The following is a 20,028-nucleotide window of genomic DNA, read 5'->3' as shown; positions in this document are numbered from 1 at the left end:
CACTCAGCGGGAGCCAGGACTCCCCGGAGAGCTCACCTTGCAGAGTGGCTGGACCTGAGCTGGGAGTGACAGTGCTTGGTGCTGCTTCTGCTCCTGAATGCTGCTCCTACCTGGAGCTGCAAATCCAGCCCAGCCTTCAGTCTGCTCTGCTCTCTGGCTGCGGCCTTTCCTAGCTTCAGCTGCCCACAGGGCCCAGGTTCCCCTGGGATACTCCCAGTTTGCTCAAGTAGCAACGTTCACCACCTTTCTCTGGTACTAACTGAAATCGGCCTGCTTATACTACTCCTTCCAAAGCAGTAATAATGGTGCTAATTATATGGCCCGACTAAGTGCCTGCCATTCGACACCTTCCTCTTAGTACCATGCATCCTTATGACAGCACTGCAGTATACAGGTTATTATCTAGGGCAAAAGTTACAGTCAGAGCTGGGCACAGTGGCTCACACCTATAATCCCAGCTTACTTAGGGGGCCCAGGCAGGAAGATCACCTGAGCGCAGGAGTTAGGAAGCCAAGGCAGCAAGACCGCATGAGCCCAGAAGTTTGAGTTCCACCTGGCAACATAGCAAGACCACCATTTCTTAAAAAAAAAAAAAAAAAAAAAAAAAGTTAGAATCTCTATTCCAATGAGAGGGCTAACTGTGTGTAGCAATTGTTAGCGCCGATAACCCCCTTTGCATTAGGTGACAGAGAGGGTAAGAAACTTGTTCAGACCACACAGCAGGTCAAGGGCAGCCTGGGGGCTTGGGTTCCTCTGGTTTGGGCCATCCTGGAGCCCCTCTGTGTAGCCCCAGGCACTGGGGCCACATGGGAACAGAGGAGGCCAGCAGCTCCATGCCAGGAGTGGCAGCGCCAGCCCTGAAATGCCCAGTTATTGTTGCAGTGAATGACAATTACCCCTGTCATTGAAGATCGTGGGTGACGGGCCTGCTACCCCGACAGCCCCATGTAGAGTTGCCAGATTGAGGAGGAAAAAACATAAAAACAGGAGGCCCAGTTATATTTGAATTTCAGATAAGAAATACTGTCAAGTAGAAGCATGTCCCAAGCATTGCAGGGGACATGCCTCTACTAAAAAAACTATTTGTTAACCTGAGATTCAAATGCGATGGAAGGCCCGCATTTTACCTGGTGACCCTGCCCTCCAGGGACAGTTGGCAATGTCTGGAAGTATTTTTGATCATAGAAGCTGGGGGTGCTACAGGGTCTAGAGGCCAGGGACACTGCTAAACATTTTCTGACACACAGGACAGCCCCACCGCAGAGAATGACCAAACTGTCAGCAGCGCCAAGGCCAGGGGACCCTGAGTCACACACGAGTGTTTCCATGGCCAGGCAGGGTGCCAAGTACGTGGCTTTTTTTTTTTTCTTCTCATGGTTGTCCTGCTCTTGTTTCCATTTTAGGGATGAGTAGATTGAAGGCTGGAGGAGGGGACACTGCTGGGAAGTGATGGAGCCAGGGCTGGACCTGGGCTTCATTTTTTTCTTTTCTTTGGAGACAGAGTTTTGCTCTTATTGCCTAGGCTAGAGTGCAGCGGCGCGATCTTGGTTCACTGCAACCTCTGCCTCCTGGGTTCAAGTGATTCTCGTGCCTCAGCCTCCCAAGTAGCTGGGATTACAGGTGCCCACCACCACGCCTGGCTAATTCTTTTTGTATTTTTAGTAGAGATGAGTTTTCACCATGTTGGCCAGGCTGGTATCGAACTCCTGCCCTCAAGTGATCCACCCGCCTCGGCCTCCCAAAGTGCTGGGATTACAAGCATGAGCCGCCACGCCCAGCGCCACCCCCAATCGCTTTTTTTTTTTTTTTTTTTTGAGACAGGATCTCTCTTGCCCAGGCTGGGGTGCTGTGGTGTGATTGCAGCTCACTGTAACCTTGAACTCCTGGGCTCAAGCAATCGTTCGTTCTCAGCCTCCCAGGTAGCTGGAACTACAGGTGCACATCACCACGTCCGGCTAATTAAAAAAAATTTTTTTTTAGAGATGGGGTCTTGCTATGTTGTCCAGGCCGGTCTTGAACAGAATTGCTGGGCTCAAGCAATCCTTTGTCCTTGTCCTTCCAAAGTGCTGGAATTACAGGCATGAGTCACTATGCCCGACCCTGGACCTGGCCTTTGGAATCTGGGCTCACCACACTGTACCCACACCCTCCACAGCCTTCCCAGAGCGCCCAGTGCTAGGATGAGCAGGAACAGACCACGGGAACTGGGAGGGCTGCCCAGGAGGGAGGAAGTGCAGTCAGTGCCCAGGGCAGGAATGTGGTTTGGCTGGGTAGAGCCAGGTGGCTGGGCACCTTCCCCCACCTTGGTGTGTCGAAGCTCCTGTATCTAGCTCCTCTCAGGTTGTCTCTCTCCAGCAGCTCATCCCTGACGCAAGCTAGGGCTTTTTCCTTAATTAAAAAGAGATTTAAAACATCCACTGCTGTCTCTATTGGGCCTGGGATGCCTTGAAAAGGTAAAACCGCCAAGAGCTGCCCCAGCCTCATCCATAATAACACAAAGCTTTCCCTGTAATTGGAATTAAAAAAAAAAAAAGATTAAACGCATCTGGAACCCTTGGAGGAATTTATCAGTTTGCTTTTGAAAGACCTGCACTAAATCCAGACACCCGGTCATCTCTGAGGGATTAGTGTCAGCCCCGCTCAGCCCCTGTGGCCCCTATGTTCCTGCCTCAGGGCCTTTGTGTGTGCTGTGGCCTGTGGCCCCTATGTTCCTGCCTCAGGGCCTTTGCGTGTGCTGTGGCCTGTGGCCCCCCTATGTTCCTGCCTCAGGGTCTTTGTGTGTGCTGTGGCCTGTGGCCCCTATGTTCCTGCCTCAGGGCCTTTGTGTGTACTGTGGCCTGTGGCCCCTATGTTCCTGCCTCAGGGCCTTTGTGTGTGCTGTGGCCTGTGGCCCCTGTGTTCCTGCCTCAGGGCCTTTGTGTGTGCTGTGGGTGCCTCGGGAATCTCTCCTGCCGCTTTCTGATTGACCCCTTCTGAAAAGCCTTTTCCAATTCCCAGTCTCCCCTAAACCCTGCTTCTTGCCACTGTGAGTGGGCTTATCATCTGCCCCTAGTCCCTGCTTGAACTGACCCAGGATCTTGGAAATATCTTTGTGCTTCCAGCCCCCAGATCACAGGCTGTGCGCAAAACCCTGCATGGCCCCTGCAAGGGCCCTGACTTCTCTGTGCCTCAATGTGCCCATCTGGAAGATGGAGGCTGCCTCACTGGGAGGATCAAACGATCAGTGCCCAGAGGCACTCACACAGTCCAGCCTCCCACAAGCACTGTTCTCAAAGCTCAGCATTGTGGGCCCCTCCCAGTGATGGCTTGAATCCCTGGGGACCCTCCTGCTTTTTCTCCAGTTGACCCTGAAATCTTGGGGACCCCATTCCTGCTACTGGAGCCTGGACAGGAGGCATAGGGGGAAGGCACAGATAAACTTCTGTAGAGGCCGTTCTTTCCTCAGCAGTGTCTGCAGCACCTGGGGCCATGCAGGGCACACAGCAGGTGCACAATAAATGCCTGTTGACTGGCCACCTCCCTGGCCCAGGCTCAGAGCTGGGGTGTTACACCTGCGCTGCAAAGGAGGGTGATGTAAGCTGGCTCTGCGGGTGAGAAAGCCCAGGCCGCGAGGCAGCAAAGAAGGGTGACATAAGCTGGCTCTGCGGGTGAGAATGCCCAGGCCGCGAGGCAGTGTCACAGCAGGAAGCAGAAGTGAGATTCAGATGGAGAATGTCCTCCTTCCCAAGCCCCTGGCCATTCCCATAGAATAAGGGAAAATTGTGCCCCAAGAGTCAGGTTGGAACCAGGAATATTTTGCGTAGCACCCACTACAGCTGCGTGACCGCAAGGGGGCGACAAGGCCCCCGACCCACACTCAGGGGGCTGGAACAGTAGCCGTTGGCACCCAGTAGGTGCTGAATGTGGAAGGAATCAATGAATAAGTGCCCTGAGGACACTTACACCTGCAGTTCAAATCACGTGATGTGAATGTAAGCTTAGTATCAACTCGTGATCTGAATGACAGCTTGTGTTTATTACGTGTGCACAGCAAGGCCAGCACTGGAGTTTTCTCATCCACAAAACACATATAGAATCATCGCGCCGCATTGGCTGGAGTGAGGACTCAAGTGTGGTCCTTAACCTCTCATGCCTGCCCACCCGGACCTGGGCACTGTTATTTACCCCAGTTCTGCAGGTGAGGAAGCAGAGGCCCAAAGAGGTGGAGCCACTGCCCAGGTGGACTGTAGCCCAGGTGGGCCTTCTGGCCGTCCATCGCATCGTGGGTCCGACAGGCTGGAGCCCTGTGTGTGTGTGATGGTGCCTTGGGGAAGAGGGCGTGGTCCCATTCAGGGCCTCCTGGAGCCCTGTGTGTGTGTGATGGTGCCTTGGGGAAGAGGGCGTGGTCCCATTCAGGGCCTCCAAGTGAAACGTCTGGGTGCAAGCCCGAACACTGTTTTTGAAAGAATCAGGCCGCATGGGGTGGCTTATACCTGTAACCCCAGGACTTTGGGAGGCCAAGGCAGGAGGATCGTTTGAGCCTAGGAGTTCAAGACCAATATAATGAGGCCCTGTCTGTACAAAAAAGTTTAAAACTTAGCCAGGTGTGGTGGAGAGTGCCTGTAGTTTCACCCAGCACTTTGGGAGGCCAAGATGGGAGAATCGCTTGAGCCAGGGAAGTCCAGGCTGCAATGAACCTGAGCCACAGAGAGAGACCCTGTCTCAAAAAATCAATTCATTAATTTAAATGAAATGAAAAAGAACCAGTAGAGGGCGCACGTGAGCCGTGATGCCCGCGCTTGCTCCTGTCTCCAGCGGGTGTCTGCGGTGACCTCTGGGCGGCCGGGAGTTCACCAAGAGCTGGCACAGGGAGTGGTGCCCTGACCCCAGGGACCTGGGCATCCTCCACAGAGCCTGGATGTAGCGTCTCGGGCACGGGCTTGCCTGACTCAGGGCTTTTGAAGGATCAGGGCTGCGGATCCCAGCAGTGGTGAGGGCAGTGGGGCCTGGAGCCGCGTCAAGCCCCAGCCCTGCTCCCCAGGCTCTGTGTATTCCCAGCACGTTACCTCCCTTCTCCAAAGCTCAGTGTTCTCCTTTGTAGCATGGGCGTGATCCTAGTGTTCTCCCTGAGGGATGGTGTGAGGGTTGAATGCAGGAGTGCAAATGGCAGGCTCAGCCCAGAGCCTGGCTGCGGATGCTTTGGAAGTAGTGGTCTCAGCGGAGAGGCGGCACGGCACCCCCAGCTCAGGACCCCCTAGGCCCCGGCCAGCTGGCCTCCTGAGGGTCATTTCTCCCCACACTTGGCAGCCCCACTCCCCACACCTGGCACTTCCTGCAAGGCTGGTGTCATAACAGTTTTACAGCCAGGGAAACTGAGGTTCCAAGAGTAAAGCCACCTGTTCCCACAGTGGCCCTAGCTCAGGGGTTCCCATCCCTGGCTGTTAAAGTCACCTGGGAGTTTTTCAAAATCCTGGCGCTTCTCACAGAGCCTTGAATTAGCCTGGGCTGAGGCCCTGGATAGGTGATGTTAACTTCCCAGGTGATCTCAATGGGCAGCCGCGATGGGAACCACTGGGTGTCCTGGAGCTAGGAGGGCCCAGAGCCGGGTCTCAAAGCCTGTCCAACCTCGCCATGCCAGCACCCGCCTATGTAACCCGTGTGGAAATCCAGCTCCAGGGGCCCGGGTTCTGTGGTCTGGTCTGCATGGCTCTGCCCCCACTGCAGAGGACAGTGCATGGCCGTAGAGCGGGGGTCAAGGCCTGGTGACCCGGAGCACGAAGCCTCCCCGGAAGTGGGAAGGTCTTCCTGCACAGGCTCCATCCTTCTGAAGCCTTGGGACGGGCCTGGGTCCCTGGGATCTGCTCCCTTCCTTCTGGAATCCCAGGCTCAGGAAATAGGCTTTTAATAGCCCGAGGCAGGCACATAATTAACAAATAACAATTCTGGCCTTAGCACAAATGAGCTCCTTGTCTGGGGCAGGGCTGGCATTTGGTTTTTAATCCCCAGCATTGGCTTCATCCTCCTGAGAGCTTTCCCTCCTGTTTGGCCACCTCTGCTGCTGAGGCTTGGCAGCCCCTGGGGATGTGAGAGGGGCTGGGGTGTCTCTCTCCTCCCTGCCTGCCCTCCCCTCTCCCTCCCTTCCTCCTCCCTCTCGCCTTCCTCCTCCTCCTCCCTCTCCCTTGTCTGCTCCCTCCTCCTCCTCTCTTCCTCTTCCTGCCCTGTCTTTCCTCCTCCCTCCTTTTCTCCCCCCTTCCCTCTCCCCTTCCCTCCCTCTGTCCTCCTTCCCTCCCTCCTCTTCCTTCTCCCCTGTCTCCTCCCTCCCTTCCTCCCCTCTCTCCTGCTCCCTTCCTCTCCCTCCTCTCTTCCTTCCCTTCCTCCTCTTCCTCCTCCCTCCCTCTTCTCCCTCCTCCCTCCCTCTTCTCCCTCCTCCCTCCCTCTTCTCCCTCCTTCCCTCTCCTCCTTCCCTCCGTTCTCTCCTCCTTTCCTCCTCTCCCTCCAACCCCCTCTCCTCCGAGACTTCTGCCTCTCCAGGGCTCACTGAGAACCTGATCCTTCCAGGTTCTATGTGTAGGTTTTGTCCTCAAGCTCCAGACCACGTTAAAATGCAAACGTGGGGTGTTTTATTTTAGAATCTTGGAGTATTCACCAAGGAAGGGGTTTGGAGACTGAGCAGGGAAGCTCCCTCCTGTTACAGACACGATCATCAGCGATTCCTTTTGTCGGGGGCCTCCGCAAGGAGCTCTTTGTGGATGATAATAGAGAACACTTATGGGGCAGCTGGCTGGGCGAAGTGCTTTCGTGAATTCATTCATGTCCTCACACGCAGCCCTTCAAGAGGGAGCTGCCCTGCCCACCTGCAGCTGGGGTTCTGGCTGTGGCTTTTGTTTTTGGCACGAACAAGCCTCAGGCTTTCGAGGTTCTGTTATTGCCAGTGTGTCCTAGATCCCAGCTCCCCTCCGCAGCCAGTCCTGGATGTTATAGAGCAGGGATTGGCAACCACAGCCCTGAGACCCAATCCTGCCTGATGCCTGCTTTTAGAAATAAAGTTTTATTGAGACAGAGTCATGCTCGTTCATTTCCACGTTGTCTACGGCTGCTTTCAGGCTGCCGTGGCAAAGCTGTGTGTGTAGTTTGTGTGGCCCACAGAGATCAAATATTTCCTGCCTGGCCCCTTGCAGAAAGTTTGCCAGCTGTTACATGGGATTATGCTACAGGAAGCACCGGCTCTTGGGGTCAGCCAGATTCCAGTTTGGGGATGGATCCTGGCCCTGCCTCCCACTAGCTGTTCAGTTGTGGGTGGATATTACTCTCTTAGGTCCCCAGTTTCCACATTTGTAAGACGGGGCTGGTGACACCGAGCACGGTGGCAGTGGAGCCTGAAGGAGCGCACGCCTCGGCCCCAGTAGATTGTCTGGGCGGTGGCAACACATCCCTTTGTCTGTGGTTGTTTGGGGTAGGGGCGCCTCTCTCCAAGTGACTTCCTTTGATTTGTTTCACACTCTGGGCTTCTGTGCAAGATTGCAGGAGAAATGTTCTCTTCTTTTTTTTTTTTTTTGAGACGGAGTCTGGCTCTGTCACCCGGGCTGGAGTGCAGTGGCGTGATCTCAGCTCACTGCAAGCTCCGCCTCCCGGGTTCACGCCATTTTCCTGCCTCAGCCTCCCGAGTAGCTGGGACTACAGGTGCCTGCCACCGCGCCCGCCTAATTTTTTTGTATTTTTAGTAGAGACGGGGTTTTACTGTGTTAGCCAGGATGGTCTCGATCTCCTGACCTCATGATCCGCCTGCCTCGGCCTCCCAAAGTGCTGGGATTACAGGCGTGAGCCACCGTACCCGGCTGAAATGTTCTGTTCTTTAAAGAAGGTTCAAACCCCACTGTATTAGACCTGCTTCGATGGGGCTGTGTGGGTGCCGCTGAGGGGCTCGGAGTTCTGTTGGGCTGAGGTGGCCTCTTCCCCCAAACTACCCAGCAGTCGGGGGCCAAGAGTCTTCCAAGGCCAGGCACGGTGGCTCATGCCTGTAATCCCAGGGCTTTGGGAGGGCAAGGCGGGTGGATCACAAGGTCAGGAGTTCGAGACCAGCCTGGCCAATATGGTGAAACCCCGTCTCTACTAAAAATATAAAAATTAGCTGGGTGTGGTGGCAGGCGCCTGTAGTCTCAGCTACTAGGGAGGCTGAGGCAGAAGAATCGCTTGAACCCAGGAGGCAGAGGTTGCAGTGAGTCGAGATCACGCTACTCCATTCCAGCCTGGGCGACAGAGCAAGACTCTGTCTCAAAAATAAATAAATAAATAAATAAATAATAGGTCTTCCAAAGGAGGAAACAGGGTTGGGGTTCAGAAGGTGGGGAGGTGACTGGGGCAGTGCCTGGGGTGAGGGGCGGATGCTGGTCACTAGGTTTGAGAATGAGGGGAGGGAAGTGAGTGGCTGTGCACAGGACAAAGGGGGCTCATCATGGTCACCTCACACCAGCCGTGTGTGCCAGGGACCGTGGCAGTCTCTCCCCAGCCCAGGGAGTCGGCTGATTCCCCCACTACCACCTTGCGCTTGTCTGTGAAAACAAGAAGGCTGCAAAGAGTTAGACTAACAGAAGTGGGGCGGGGGCACACATGACCACCCGCCCTTCCACCACCAGCTGCAGGTTTGGGGCTTCCCCAAACCACCCTCATGTTTGTTCATTTGCTGAAAGGACTCACAGAAGTCACTGGAGGCTCTGATTCCCGGTTATGGCTCATTCCAGGGAAGGGACCCAGGTTAAGACCAAAGGGAAGACGCTCACAGGGCAGATCCCACGAGGGTCCCAGGCACAGTCTCCCACTGTCCTCTCCTTGTGGAGCCATGGACAGCACCAACTCCTCCTGACGATGGTGCGTGACAGCACAGAGCATCATCAGGAGGGAAGCCCCTGGCTTCAGTGTCCAGGGGCTTTAAGGATTGAACCGTGTCTCCCAAAAATTCATAAGTCAACCTCCTCGCCCCCAGGGCCTCAGAATGTGACCACCTTGGGAGTAGTGTCTTTGCAGGTGTAATGAGTTAAGATGAGGTCATTTTAGTAGTGTGAGCTTCTAGTCCAATATGACGGGTGTCCTTATCAAAAGGGGAAATCTGGGCTGGGCGCGGTGGCTCATGCCTCTGATCCCAGCACTTTGGGAGGCCGAGGTGGGCGGATCACCTGAGGTCAGGAGTTTGAGACCAGCCTGGCCAACATGGTGAGACCCTGTCTCTACTAAAAATACAAAAATTAGCTGGGCATGGTGGCGCATGCCTGTAATCCCAACTACTTGGGAGGCTGAGACAGGAGATTTTGTTTGAACCCGAGAGGCAGAGGTTGCAGTGAGCTGAGATTGTGCCACTGCACTGCAGCCTGGGTGACAGAGTGAGATCCATCTCAAAAAAAAAAAGCAGGGGGGAGTCTGGACAGAGACAAGACGCAGGGAGGATACAATGTGAAGGCAAGAGGCAGAGATGGGATGAGGCTTCTACGAGCCTAGGAACGCCAGTTTGTCAGCAACCACCAGAAGCCAGGGGAGGGGCTTGGAACAGTCTCCCTTGCAGCCTCCAGAGGAACCAGCCTTGCCAACACCTGGATCTGGAACTTCTGGCCTCCAGATCTATAAGACAATGAATGTCCGTTGTTCCAGCCACCTGGTTGACGGTGCTTTGTTGTGGCAACCCCAGGAGACGAAGGCACTGGGGCTCCTCTGGAGGCTGATTGATTGCTCACTTTGGAGCTCAGGCTGCAGGCTGCTGTCTCTCCGGGCATGACCCGGAGCCCCCCTCCATCAATCACGCCTTTGGACACCCAGTGTAACCACAGCCCCCGGCAAACAAAGACTCTCCTATCAGGCAAGATATTCCAAGGGCTTAGAGAGCACCTCCCAGAAACCACAGACAGAGACCAGACCTCTTTTTAGGCAAGATTAAATTATTTACTACACAAAGGGCCCAGAGAGGAGGTGCAGTGCACGCAGGGTCACACAGCTGGTGGCCTGATTCCAAAGCCAGTGTGCCTACTGCTTTCAGTTTTTCTGAGCCTGCAGCCTTGGTCAAGCTGCAGGTGAACCAAGAATTTGGCCTGAATGGCGTGGCTCCAGGTCCTCTAGGTGTACATGCTTTTGTGGATTCAAACAGATCATCCCTGACAGCCCAGGTGTAACCTGCCTCTCAGAGGAACACCCCTTGGGTGAACAAAGGTTACCCTGAGAAGCCCCCTGTGATTTCCCCACAGCCGGGTATGAGATTCCCACTGTGCACCTGCCATCCCTTCCTACTGGGTCAGGGAAAGATTTGCTGACTCTGTCAGTAATCTATCACTGCATAACAAACTATGCCAAAACTTTGTGGCTTGAACATCAAACCTTTATTATCTCAGAGTTTCTGTGGGTCAGGAATTGAGGAGTGGCTTATCTGGGTGGTTCTGGCTCAGGGTCGATCATGATGTTACATCCAAGATGTCAGCTGGGGATGCATTCTCATCTGATGGCTGGACTGGGGCTGGAGGCTCCACTGCTGAGGAGGCTCCCTTGTGGCTGTTGGCTAGAGGCCTTGATTCCTCACCCACGTGAGCTGCTCCACAGGCTGCTTGAGCATCCTCATAACATGGTGGCTGGCTTCCCCAAGAGCAAGTGTTCCAAGAGAGAGCAAGGAGGAAGTTGCAATGTCTTTTATGACCTCATCGTGGAAGTCACACACCATCATGGCAGTCCTATTTGTTGGAAGCAAGTCACTAAGTCCATCCACACTCAAGGGCTTAGACTCTGCCTCTCAGAGCCATATTTCAGAACCCCCACACTGACCCTACAATGGTCACTTAGGAACATTGTCCTAATGGTGGTCAAGGGAGGCCTGAGAACAGTAGGAAAAATATCCCCCCAACCCCTTATTACTCAGCTTCTCCTGTTGGTCAGGGGTTCTGATACTTGAGCTAATTTAATCCCAGCCTGGCACTGTTTGGGGCAAAACCAAAGTGATGGGACATAGAGACAAGGATTGTAACACCTAGCTTAATGCTGCCTGAAGGGTTTTTGGTTGCGTTTAATTTTTTTTTTTTTTTTTTGAGACAGAGTTTCACTCTTGTTGCCCAGGGTGGAGTGCAATGGCACAATCTTGGCTCACTGCAACCTCCGCCTCCCAGATTCAAGCAATTCTCCTGCCTCAGCCTCCCGAGTAGCTGGGATTACAGGCGCATACCACCATGCCCAGCTAATTTTTTTTTTTTTTTTTTTGTATTTTCAGTGGAGACGGGGTTTCTCTGTGTTGGTCAGGCTGGTCTCGAACTCCTGACCTTAGGTGATCTGCCCACTTCAGCCTTCCAAAGTGCTGGGATTACAGGTATGAGCCACCACGCCCAGCCTTTTTTTTTTTTTTTTAAGATGGAGTCTTACTCTGTCATTTAGGCTGAAGTGCAATGGTGTAATCTCAGCCTACTTCAACCTCTGCCTCCCGGGTTTAAGTGATTCTCCTCCTGCTTCAGCTCCTGAGTAGCTGGGATTACAGGTGTGTGCCACCACACCCGGCTAATTTTTGTATTTTAGCAGAGATGGGGTTTCACCATGTTGGCCAGGCTGGTCTCGAACTCCTGACCTCAAGTGATCTGCCCGCCTTGGCCTCCGAAAGTGCTGGCATTACAGGCATGAGCCACCGTGCCCGGCTGGCATTTGAAATTTAAAGCACTCCTACTTACTCTGTCTCGAGCATGCGCTAGGCTCAAGGGAAACACAGATGAATGAAATAGAGACTGTCCTCCAGGTGTTCACAGCAAAGAGAGGCAGAAGTAAAAATAAATCATGTCATTCATTGATGAATGAGTGAGTGCAGATGGGCAAAAGAGGGAGCAGCCAGATCTGCTGCGACACCTTTCCCAAGGAAGAGCCCGTTGCACTGGGCTTTGAAGGATAAGCAGGAGCTTGTTACTCAGGCAGAGGAAGAAAGAGCATCCCAGGCGGGGGGAGCAGCATATGCAAAGGCACGAAGGGGCCCCAGGAGCCCAGGGAGTCTGGGGAAGTGTGAGCACTTTGGAGAGTGGAGGCTGGAGCGCTGTGGAGAGTGGGGGCTGGTGGCCAGGAATGAGGCTGCAGCTGGCTGGGCCACATGGTAAAGGCTGACAACTGGACCCAGAGGCCAACTAGCCTATGATCAGCATTTCCCAAAATCTGTTTCCCGACTCATGGTTCTGTGAGATGTGACAGGGGCTCCTTTTTCATTCCTGAGATGCCGGTTTTCATCTGTGATGCGGGGACAGCTGCGCCCCTTGCTGCGAGGCGTCAGGACCCAGGTGATAGTGAAGGGAGGGTGGCGCCCGCGGTTCCCGGCGGCCACTGATGCCTGTCTCTCTGTCGTGTGTACGTGCGTGTGTGCTCCACGCCTGGCTTCTCAGGCTTTCAAATGTGTGTCAGCAGCAGCAGCAGCAGCCACGACGAGGCCCCCGTCCTGAACGACAAGCACCTGGACGTGCCCGACATCATCATCACGCCCCCCACCCCCACGGGCATGATGCTGCCGAGGGACTCGGGGAGCACAGGTGAGGCCGTCCCCTCCACCGCCAAGCCGGGTCGGGTCTGGGGGCCCGGTGGAGACAGCTCTCAGGGGCGTCCTTCCGGGCCACGGGGCCTAGCTTGCGTCCCCACCTCCCCCTGGGTTCGTTAAACATTTATGGTCAGACCTGTGTACACTGCACCGTGAGCCCCCTGCCACGGCACCAGCCTCAGCACGACGCGGCGTGTTAAGTAATTAGTAGACAGCCGCTGCCAGCAGCCAGGACGCTTGATGGATGGGGCCGGGCTGGCCCGCCACGCCGCGGCTCCCGCCAGCCAAGGTAATTGATGGATGCTCCTTCCCCTGCCAGCGGGAGGACCGCTGCTCCATCTTGTTGGCCGCTGCAGTTTGGCTGGACAGGACACACTTGGAAACACAGCTCGTGCCCAGGCTGGGGCCGGACCCTGGGCCTTCCAGATGCAGCTCACTGCTGGGAGCGGCGAGGAAATAGAGTTCTTCCCAGGGAGAGGGTGAGGAGGTGGGAGACAGAGGCCCAAATCGGCAGCCCTACCTGCCTCTCTGTGATACCTCTGGAGCTGGTGGGACAAACTGTTCATGTATTCATGGAGCAGAGATTTACTGAGCTGGGCCTATGCCAGGTGCTGAGGCTGCTGCTATGAATAATAATAACAACACTGGGGATGGTCATGATAGTTGGCACGGTACTGAGTGTAACAAATGGATTTTCTTATTTAGTTCTTACAGGAATTGTCAGAGTTCAGAGTTAAGTACAGATTTCATCCCTATTTTATTATTTGTATTTATTTATTTTTTTGAGATGGAGTGTTGCTTTGTCACCCAGGCTGGAGTGCTGTGGTGCAATCTCAGCTCACTGCAACCTCCACCTCCTTCATTCAAGTGATTGTTCTGCCTCAGCCTCCTGAGTAGCTGGGATTACAGGCACCTGCCACCACGCCCAGCTAATTTTTGTATTTTAGTAGAAATGGGGTTTCATTGTGTTGGCCAGGCTGGTCTCAAACTCCTGACCTCAGGTGATCTGCCCACCTGGGCCTCCCAAAGTGCTGGGATTACAGGCATGAGCCACCACACCCCCATTTTAGATATGGGTAAACTAAGGTTGAGAGAGGCTGAGACACTTGCCATGTAGCTAGTCAGGGGTGCCGCAGGGATGCAGCCCCAGGCTGTGTGATCTGCACTTCACCCCGTGGCCCCCAGGCCGGATGCCCTCCCCGCAGGTGGCATCAGTTAGCTGACAGCCATCATGACATGGGTCTCGCTGGGCCCATGCAGGGGACAAGGCACCCATGAGGCTGGTGTAGTGTGCGTGGAAGGCTGTCTGGGAGGGGGAATCCATAGACCCTTCCAGATGTCCTGAGCTTGGGTCTCCGCTTGCCCAGCAGAGTGAGTGACTGGGAGAAAGCTGTCAGGCCCCTCTGGGTTGGGCCAGTGCAGGTGCTGGGTGGAGCCATGGTGGGTGCAATGGGGCGCATTCCTCTGTGACCTTTCCAAGTGCCTGGCACCAGGCTAAATGCTTTTCACAAATCTCATTTAATTCTCATTCCAACCCTTATCTCTAGTTTACAAATGGGGAAACAAACAGGTCCAGAGAGGGACAGTGCCTCGCCCAGGGACACACAGCAAGGTGGGAGAAGAGCTGGGCTCCTGCTGCAGTGCGCCTCCTGCACCCCAGTGCTGTCTAATCAGAGAGCCCAGTGTGGGCGGACAGAGGCCCAGGTCCTTAGCTCGGCTGTCACAGTCTCTTCCCTCTCTGAGCCTGTGTCCTCACCTATAAAATGGGATCATACCACCTTCCCTGCTCCCAGGACCAGTGGGGGCATAGGGGAGACACAGGGTTACTCTACAAAGTCTGAGCCCTAGGGAGGTCCCTGAACGCTGGGAGGGGTTCCTCTTAAACTGAAGCAGTTCCGGGGTCCGATTCACCCAGAAGGATCCAGCATCACTGGGCTGGGTCCCATCTCAGCCTCTGGCAGCACCAGAAAGCAAGGAATCCCAGAGGCCCCAGCCCTGCAGTTCCCAGGGAAACGGGGCTTGGCGTGGTGGGGGCAGGGTGCATCCAGGTGTCCATCCCCTCTTTCTTCTAGTCTGGCTGGATGAGACAGGGTCGTGCCCAGATGATGGAGAAATCGACCCAGAAGCCTGAGGAGGTGTCCTGGGTTTGGCTGGCTGGCTCCTGCTCCAGCGGCCCGGCTTCAGGTGTCCGGGGGTGTGGCTGCCTGGAGCAGGTGTGCTGAATACCCTGGATGGGAACTGAGCGAATCCGGGCCTCCGCTCAGAGAGACGTGGCAGGACCAGCAAGGAATCCAGCCTGCCCACTTCCAGAACAGTGTTTCCCAGGCCCCGCTGAGTGGACCGGACCTCTGACACCTCCAGGTTCTTGCTGACTCCGGCCTGGTGAAAGGGAGCGCCATGGTCCTGGCTGTTGGGGTCCCAGGGAGAGGCTCTCTTCTGGACAAACACACCCTCCCAGCCCCCAGGGCTGTGCAAACACATGCCCCTGCCATAAGCACCAACAAGAACTTCTTGCAGGTGGAGTGGCTGTTTTTTATAAGTTGTTTTACAGATACGGAAACAGTCCAAAATGGGATTTATAATTTCTTTTTTGCATTATAAATAAAGATCCTCTGTAACAAATAGTGAATCCTTTTTTTTCTGAGATGGAGTCTCACTCTTGTCTCCCAGGCTGGAGTGCAATGGCATGATCTCGGCTTGGCTCACTGTAGTGTTGCCTCCCAGGTTCAAGCAATTCTCCCGCCTCAGACTCCTGGGTAGTTGGGATTATAGGCATGAGTCACCACACCCGGCTAATTTTTGTATTTTTAGTAGAGATGGGGTTTCACCATGTTGGTCAGGCTAGTCTCGAACTCCTGACCTCAGGTGATCTACCCGCCTCAGCCTCCCAAAGTGCTGGGATTACAGGTGTGAGCCACCATGCCCGGCCACAAATGGTGAATCCTGCTTCTTGGGTCAGGAGAAGGCGATGGATCATGCCAGGTAAAGCGTGGGTTTAAGAGAGACGCTTAAGATGGAAGAGCCAATCTGGTGTGTGCAGGCCATTGTGGGGGTCTCGAGCCCCTCCATTTTCAGTCTGCTGTCTAGGCTTCAGCGTGGCCCAGCCATGGGCTCTGCGGTCACGTGGACCTCGTTTGAGTCCCAGCTGTAGGATCCTGGTAATAATACATCTCTAAGGTGAGAGGCAACGTTGTGTTGGCTTTTTAAATTACATCACATCAGGGCCGGGCACAGTGGCTCACTCTTGTAATTCCAGCACTTTGGAGGCTGAGGCAGGAGGAGCTTGAGGCCAGGAGTTCAAGACCAGCCTGGCCAACACAGTGAGACCCTATCTCAATCAATCCAAATAAATACATAGCCAGTGCCCCTATCTTCCCATAGAGCACTCTGATACTGGTGTGGATGCACGTGTAGTGTGTATGCGTGTGTAGTGTGTACGTGCATGAGTGGGTGTGTGCATGTATGTGCAGGTGTGTGCATGTGTGTGGCATGTATGTGTGCATGTGTGTGTGGTCATATGTGGATATGCCTGTGTGTGTGTATGTATGGTGCGTGTGTGTTTGTGGGTGTGTGTATGTGTGTGTGTGGTGTGTATTTTCTCTCTCTTTTTTTTTTTGAGACAGAGTTTCGCTCTTGTTGCCCAGGCTGGAATGCAACGGTGCGATTTTGGCTCACTTCAACCTCCGCCTCCCGGGTTCAAGCGATTCTCCTGCTTCAGCCTCCCAAGTAGCTAGGATTACAGGCATGTGCCACCACACCCAGCTAATTTTGTATTTTTAGTAGAGACTGGGTTTCTCCATGTTGGTCAGGCTGGTCTCGAACTCCTAACCTCAGGTGATCTGCCTGCCTTGGCCTCCCAAAGTGCTGGGATTTCAGGCGTGAACCACCGTGCTCAGCCTTTTTTTTTTTTTTTTTTTTCTTTTTTGAGACAGAGTTTAGCTCTTGTTGCCCAGGCTGGAATGCAATGACGCGATCTTGGTTCACTGCAACCTCCACCTCCTGGACTCAAGTGATTCTCCTGTCTCAGCCTCCCGAATAGCTGGGATTACAGGCATGCGCCACCACTCCCGGATAATTGTGTATTTTTAATAGAGACGGGGTTTGTCCATGTTGATCAGGCTGGTCTTGAACTCCTGACCTCAGGTGATCCTCCCATCTCGGCCTCCCAAAATGCTGGGATTACAGGTGTGAGCCACCGCGCCCGGCAGTGTGTGTTCATTTTCTGTGGTGTCTCTTGAGTTTGGTTTTCCTTGTGTCTCAGGATCCCTAGAGCAAAGCCTGAGCCAAGGCTTTGGGTGCGAGGGGTGGATTTGGAGGTGGCTCCAGGACACAAAGGTAGCGGAGTGGGGAAGGGCACTTCCAGGGTCCCCAAGACCACCCTCAGGTCTAATCATCCACCAGAAGAACGTCATGGTGATGGCTTATTATGGCAAGCAGATACAGGTTAAAATCAGCAGAGGGCAGGAGAATCCAGGAGAGGTCAGGCACAGGCTCCCAGCCGTCCTCTCACAACAGAGTTGGGGAGAGTGGGAAAGTGCTAACTTCTCTTGACCATGATGTGGGACAGCACGCGCCAAGCATTGCCAACCAGGGACGCCCCAAACCTCAGTGTCCAGAGTCTTCGCTGGGGCTTGGCCACATGGGTGTGGCAGATACCACATGGCTGACCTTAGTCTCCAGCCCCTCCAAAGGTCAGCTGACACCAGGTAGCCTAAGGCCCCACCATAAATTCCATGGTTAGCCTAGACCATCCTGTGTAGCCCAAGACCTCAGCAAACAAAGACAGTCTCATCAGGCAGGACACTGAAAGGGCTAGAGGTGAGGAGGGAAAGGCCAGGCCTGTCCCTGGGCATGGCTGATCCTTCACTGCACGAGAGGCCAGGCAGGGCAGGAAGGAGCTTATAAGGTGCCATGGGGCCTCTGGGGAGGCAGTGTGGATCCCTTCAGTGAGGGGATCCTTGAGGGGTGAGATGTGGGGTCTGCACCCTCCCACTCCCACTCATTGCTGGCCAAGAGCAGCTTCCAGAACCACCCAGGATTCCCAGCCTGTCCACCCACGGACAGCAGTGCCCGCAGAGGCCGTGTGGGCACACACCAGGCTCTGAGTCCCAGGGATACAGTGGGCCCCACGGCCAGGGCCAGCTCTCTGGATTTGTCCTGCACACTGCCACAGGGCCCATCTCAGAAGGCCCACGCTGGGTTCAACACTCTGCTGTCGCACCTTGAAATTCTCAATCAGGGTCAAGCATGATGGCCCATACCTGTAACCCCAGGGCTTTGGGAGGCCAGGGTGGGTGGATCACTTGAGCGCAGAAGTTTGAGACCAGCCTGGGCAACATAGAGCCCCATTTCTACTAAGAATTTTTAAAAATTAGCCAGGTGCACACCTGTAGTCCCAGCTACTAGGGAGGCCAGGGTAGGAGGTTCACTTGAGCCCGGGATGTTGAGGCTATACTGAACTACAATGGTGCTGTTGCACACCAGCCTGGGCGACAGAGTGAGACTCTATCTCAAAACAAAAAAGAAGGCTGGGCGCAGTGGCTCACGCCTGTAATCCCAGGACTTTAGGAGGCTGAGGCGGGTGGATCATGAGGTCGAGACCATCCTGGCTAACACAGTGAAACCGTGTCTCTACTAAAAATACAAGAAAAAGTTAGCCAGCGTGGTGGTAGGTACCTGTAGTCCCAGCTACTTGGGAGGCTGAGGCAGGAGAATGGAGTGAACCCAGGAGGCAAAGCTTGCAGTGAGCGGAGATCACACGCCACTGCACTCCAGCCTGGGCGACAGAGCGAGATTCCATCTCAAAAAAAAAAAAAAAAAAAAAGGAAATTCTCAATCATGGCTGTGCAAGGGGCCCTGCGAATGTGATATGGCCAGTCCTGCTTCCAGCCCCCGTGAACATCTGTGTGCCGAGACGCAGCTCAAATGATGTGATGGCATTACACCCACTTGGGGGGTTCTGCCCGCTGTCCCCCTCAGCCCGTCCTCCTTAGAGGTTCACATGTTGTCTTTCTCATCCTTGGAGGAACCAGCCCACATCCTGGGAAATGGGAATGGCAGCCTGGCACTGGCATCTAAGCTGCTAAGCCACTGCCGCATCCGCCCCCAGTGTGTGTGTGTGTTTGTTTGTTTGTTTGTTTTGAGATGGAGTCTCACTCTGTCACCCAGGCTGAAGTGCAGTGGCACGATCTCAGCTCACCACAGCCTCTGCCTTCTGGGTTCAAGCGATTCTCGTGTCTCAGCCTCCCAAGTAGCTGGGTTACAGGTGTGCGCCCCCGCTTCCCACCACCATGCTCGGCTAATTTTTGTATTTTTAGTAGAGATGAAGTTTCACCATGTTGGCCAGGCTGGTTTTGAACTCCAGACCTCAAACTATCTGCCCGCGTCAGCCTCCGAAAGTGCTGGGATGACAGGCATGAGCTACAGCACGGCCTCCAGTTTTTAAACTTCTGTATTAAGGTATTACCTGGACAATTAAGTACAGCCAAACATCAACCTGTGGCTCAATCAGGTGTGTGTGCATGTCCACCATGAAACCACCTCCCTGAGCAAGACAGGACGTCACTGGGACCCTGACCACAGGCTTCACTGGGACCTTGGAGAGGTCATTGCTGTCCTGGGTACCTGAGCATGGGTTCCTCTGTCCTGTTCTCGCCCTTCATATACATGGACTCTGACTACAGTGGACTGCCTTGGCTGAGTAACTGTCTTAGTCTGTTCCTGCTGCTACAAAAATACCTTAGGCTGGGTGAAAACAGTAAAATGTATGGCTCTCAGTCTTGGAGGTGAGAAGTCCAAGATCAAGGTGCCAGCACATTTGGAGTCTGGTGAGGGCCTGTTCTCTGCCTCAAAAGAGGGCACCTTCGTACCGTGTCCTTGCCTGGTGGAAGGGGCAAGGCAGCTCACTTTCCTCTCCACCCTCCTGACTTAATCACTGCCCCAAGACCTCACCCCTTAATTCTATCACACTGGGGCTGGGCACAGTAACTCACACCTGTAGACCCAGCACTTTGCGAGGCTGAGGCAGGAGGGTCACTTGACCTCAGGAGGTTGAGGCCAGCCTGGGCAACATAGTGAGACCCCCACCTCTACAAAAAAAAATAAAAAAATCAGCTGGGCATTATGGCATGTCTGTGGTCCCAGCTACTCAGGAGGCTGAGGCAGGGGGATTGCTTGAGCCAGGGAGGTCGAGGCTGCAGTGAGCTGTGATTGTACCTCTTCATTCCAGCCTGGGTGATAGCGAGACCCTGTCCCAAGGAAAAAAAGAAAAGAGGAAAAAAAAATCCTATCACATAGGAGATTAGTTTCCAATATGTGAATTTAGGGAAGATGCCAACGTTCAGACTATAGCGGTAACATAAGTGGCTTGATTTAAAGGTGGCTTTAGGCCAGGCGTGGTGTCTCCCGCCTGTAATCCCAGCACTTTGGGAGGCCGAGGCAGGCAGATCACTTAATACCAGGAGTTTGAGAGCAGCCTGGCCAACATGGCGAAACCCCGTCTCTACTAAAAATACAAAAATTAGCAG

The 20,028-nt window shown here is 54.2% G+C and overlaps 1 protein-coding gene across 1 annotated transcript in view; it reads left to right on the top strand.

Moving 5' to 3' along the window:
- Positions 1-15,124, top strand: part of C16H16orf74 (chromosome 16 C16orf74 homolog) — a 44,015-nt gene extending 28,891 nt beyond the window's left edge. Inside the window, exons 3-4 of the mRNA XM_003952913.6 lie at positions 12,354-12,497; positions 14,575-15,124. Coding sequence (XP_003952962.1) covers positions 12,354-12,497; positions 14,575-14,633 — 203 coding nt within the window. The 3' untranslated portion in view covers positions 14,634-15,124. The remainder of the gene's footprint in view (positions 1-12,353; positions 12,498-14,574) is intronic.
- The last annotated feature ends 4,904 nt before the right edge of the window (positions 15,125-20,028 follow it).

Source organism: Pan troglodytes, chromosome 18 (genome assembly GCF_028858775.2).
Source record: "Pan troglodytes isolate AG18354 chromosome 18, NHGRI_mPanTro3-v2.0_pri, whole genome shotgun sequence".
In the NCBI taxonomy this organism is placed as follows: Eukaryota; Metazoa; Chordata; class Mammalia; order Primates; family Hominidae; genus Pan; species Pan troglodytes.
The sequence above is the reverse complement of the archived record's forward strand: the minus strand, read 5'-3'. Positions and strand labels throughout refer to the sequence as shown.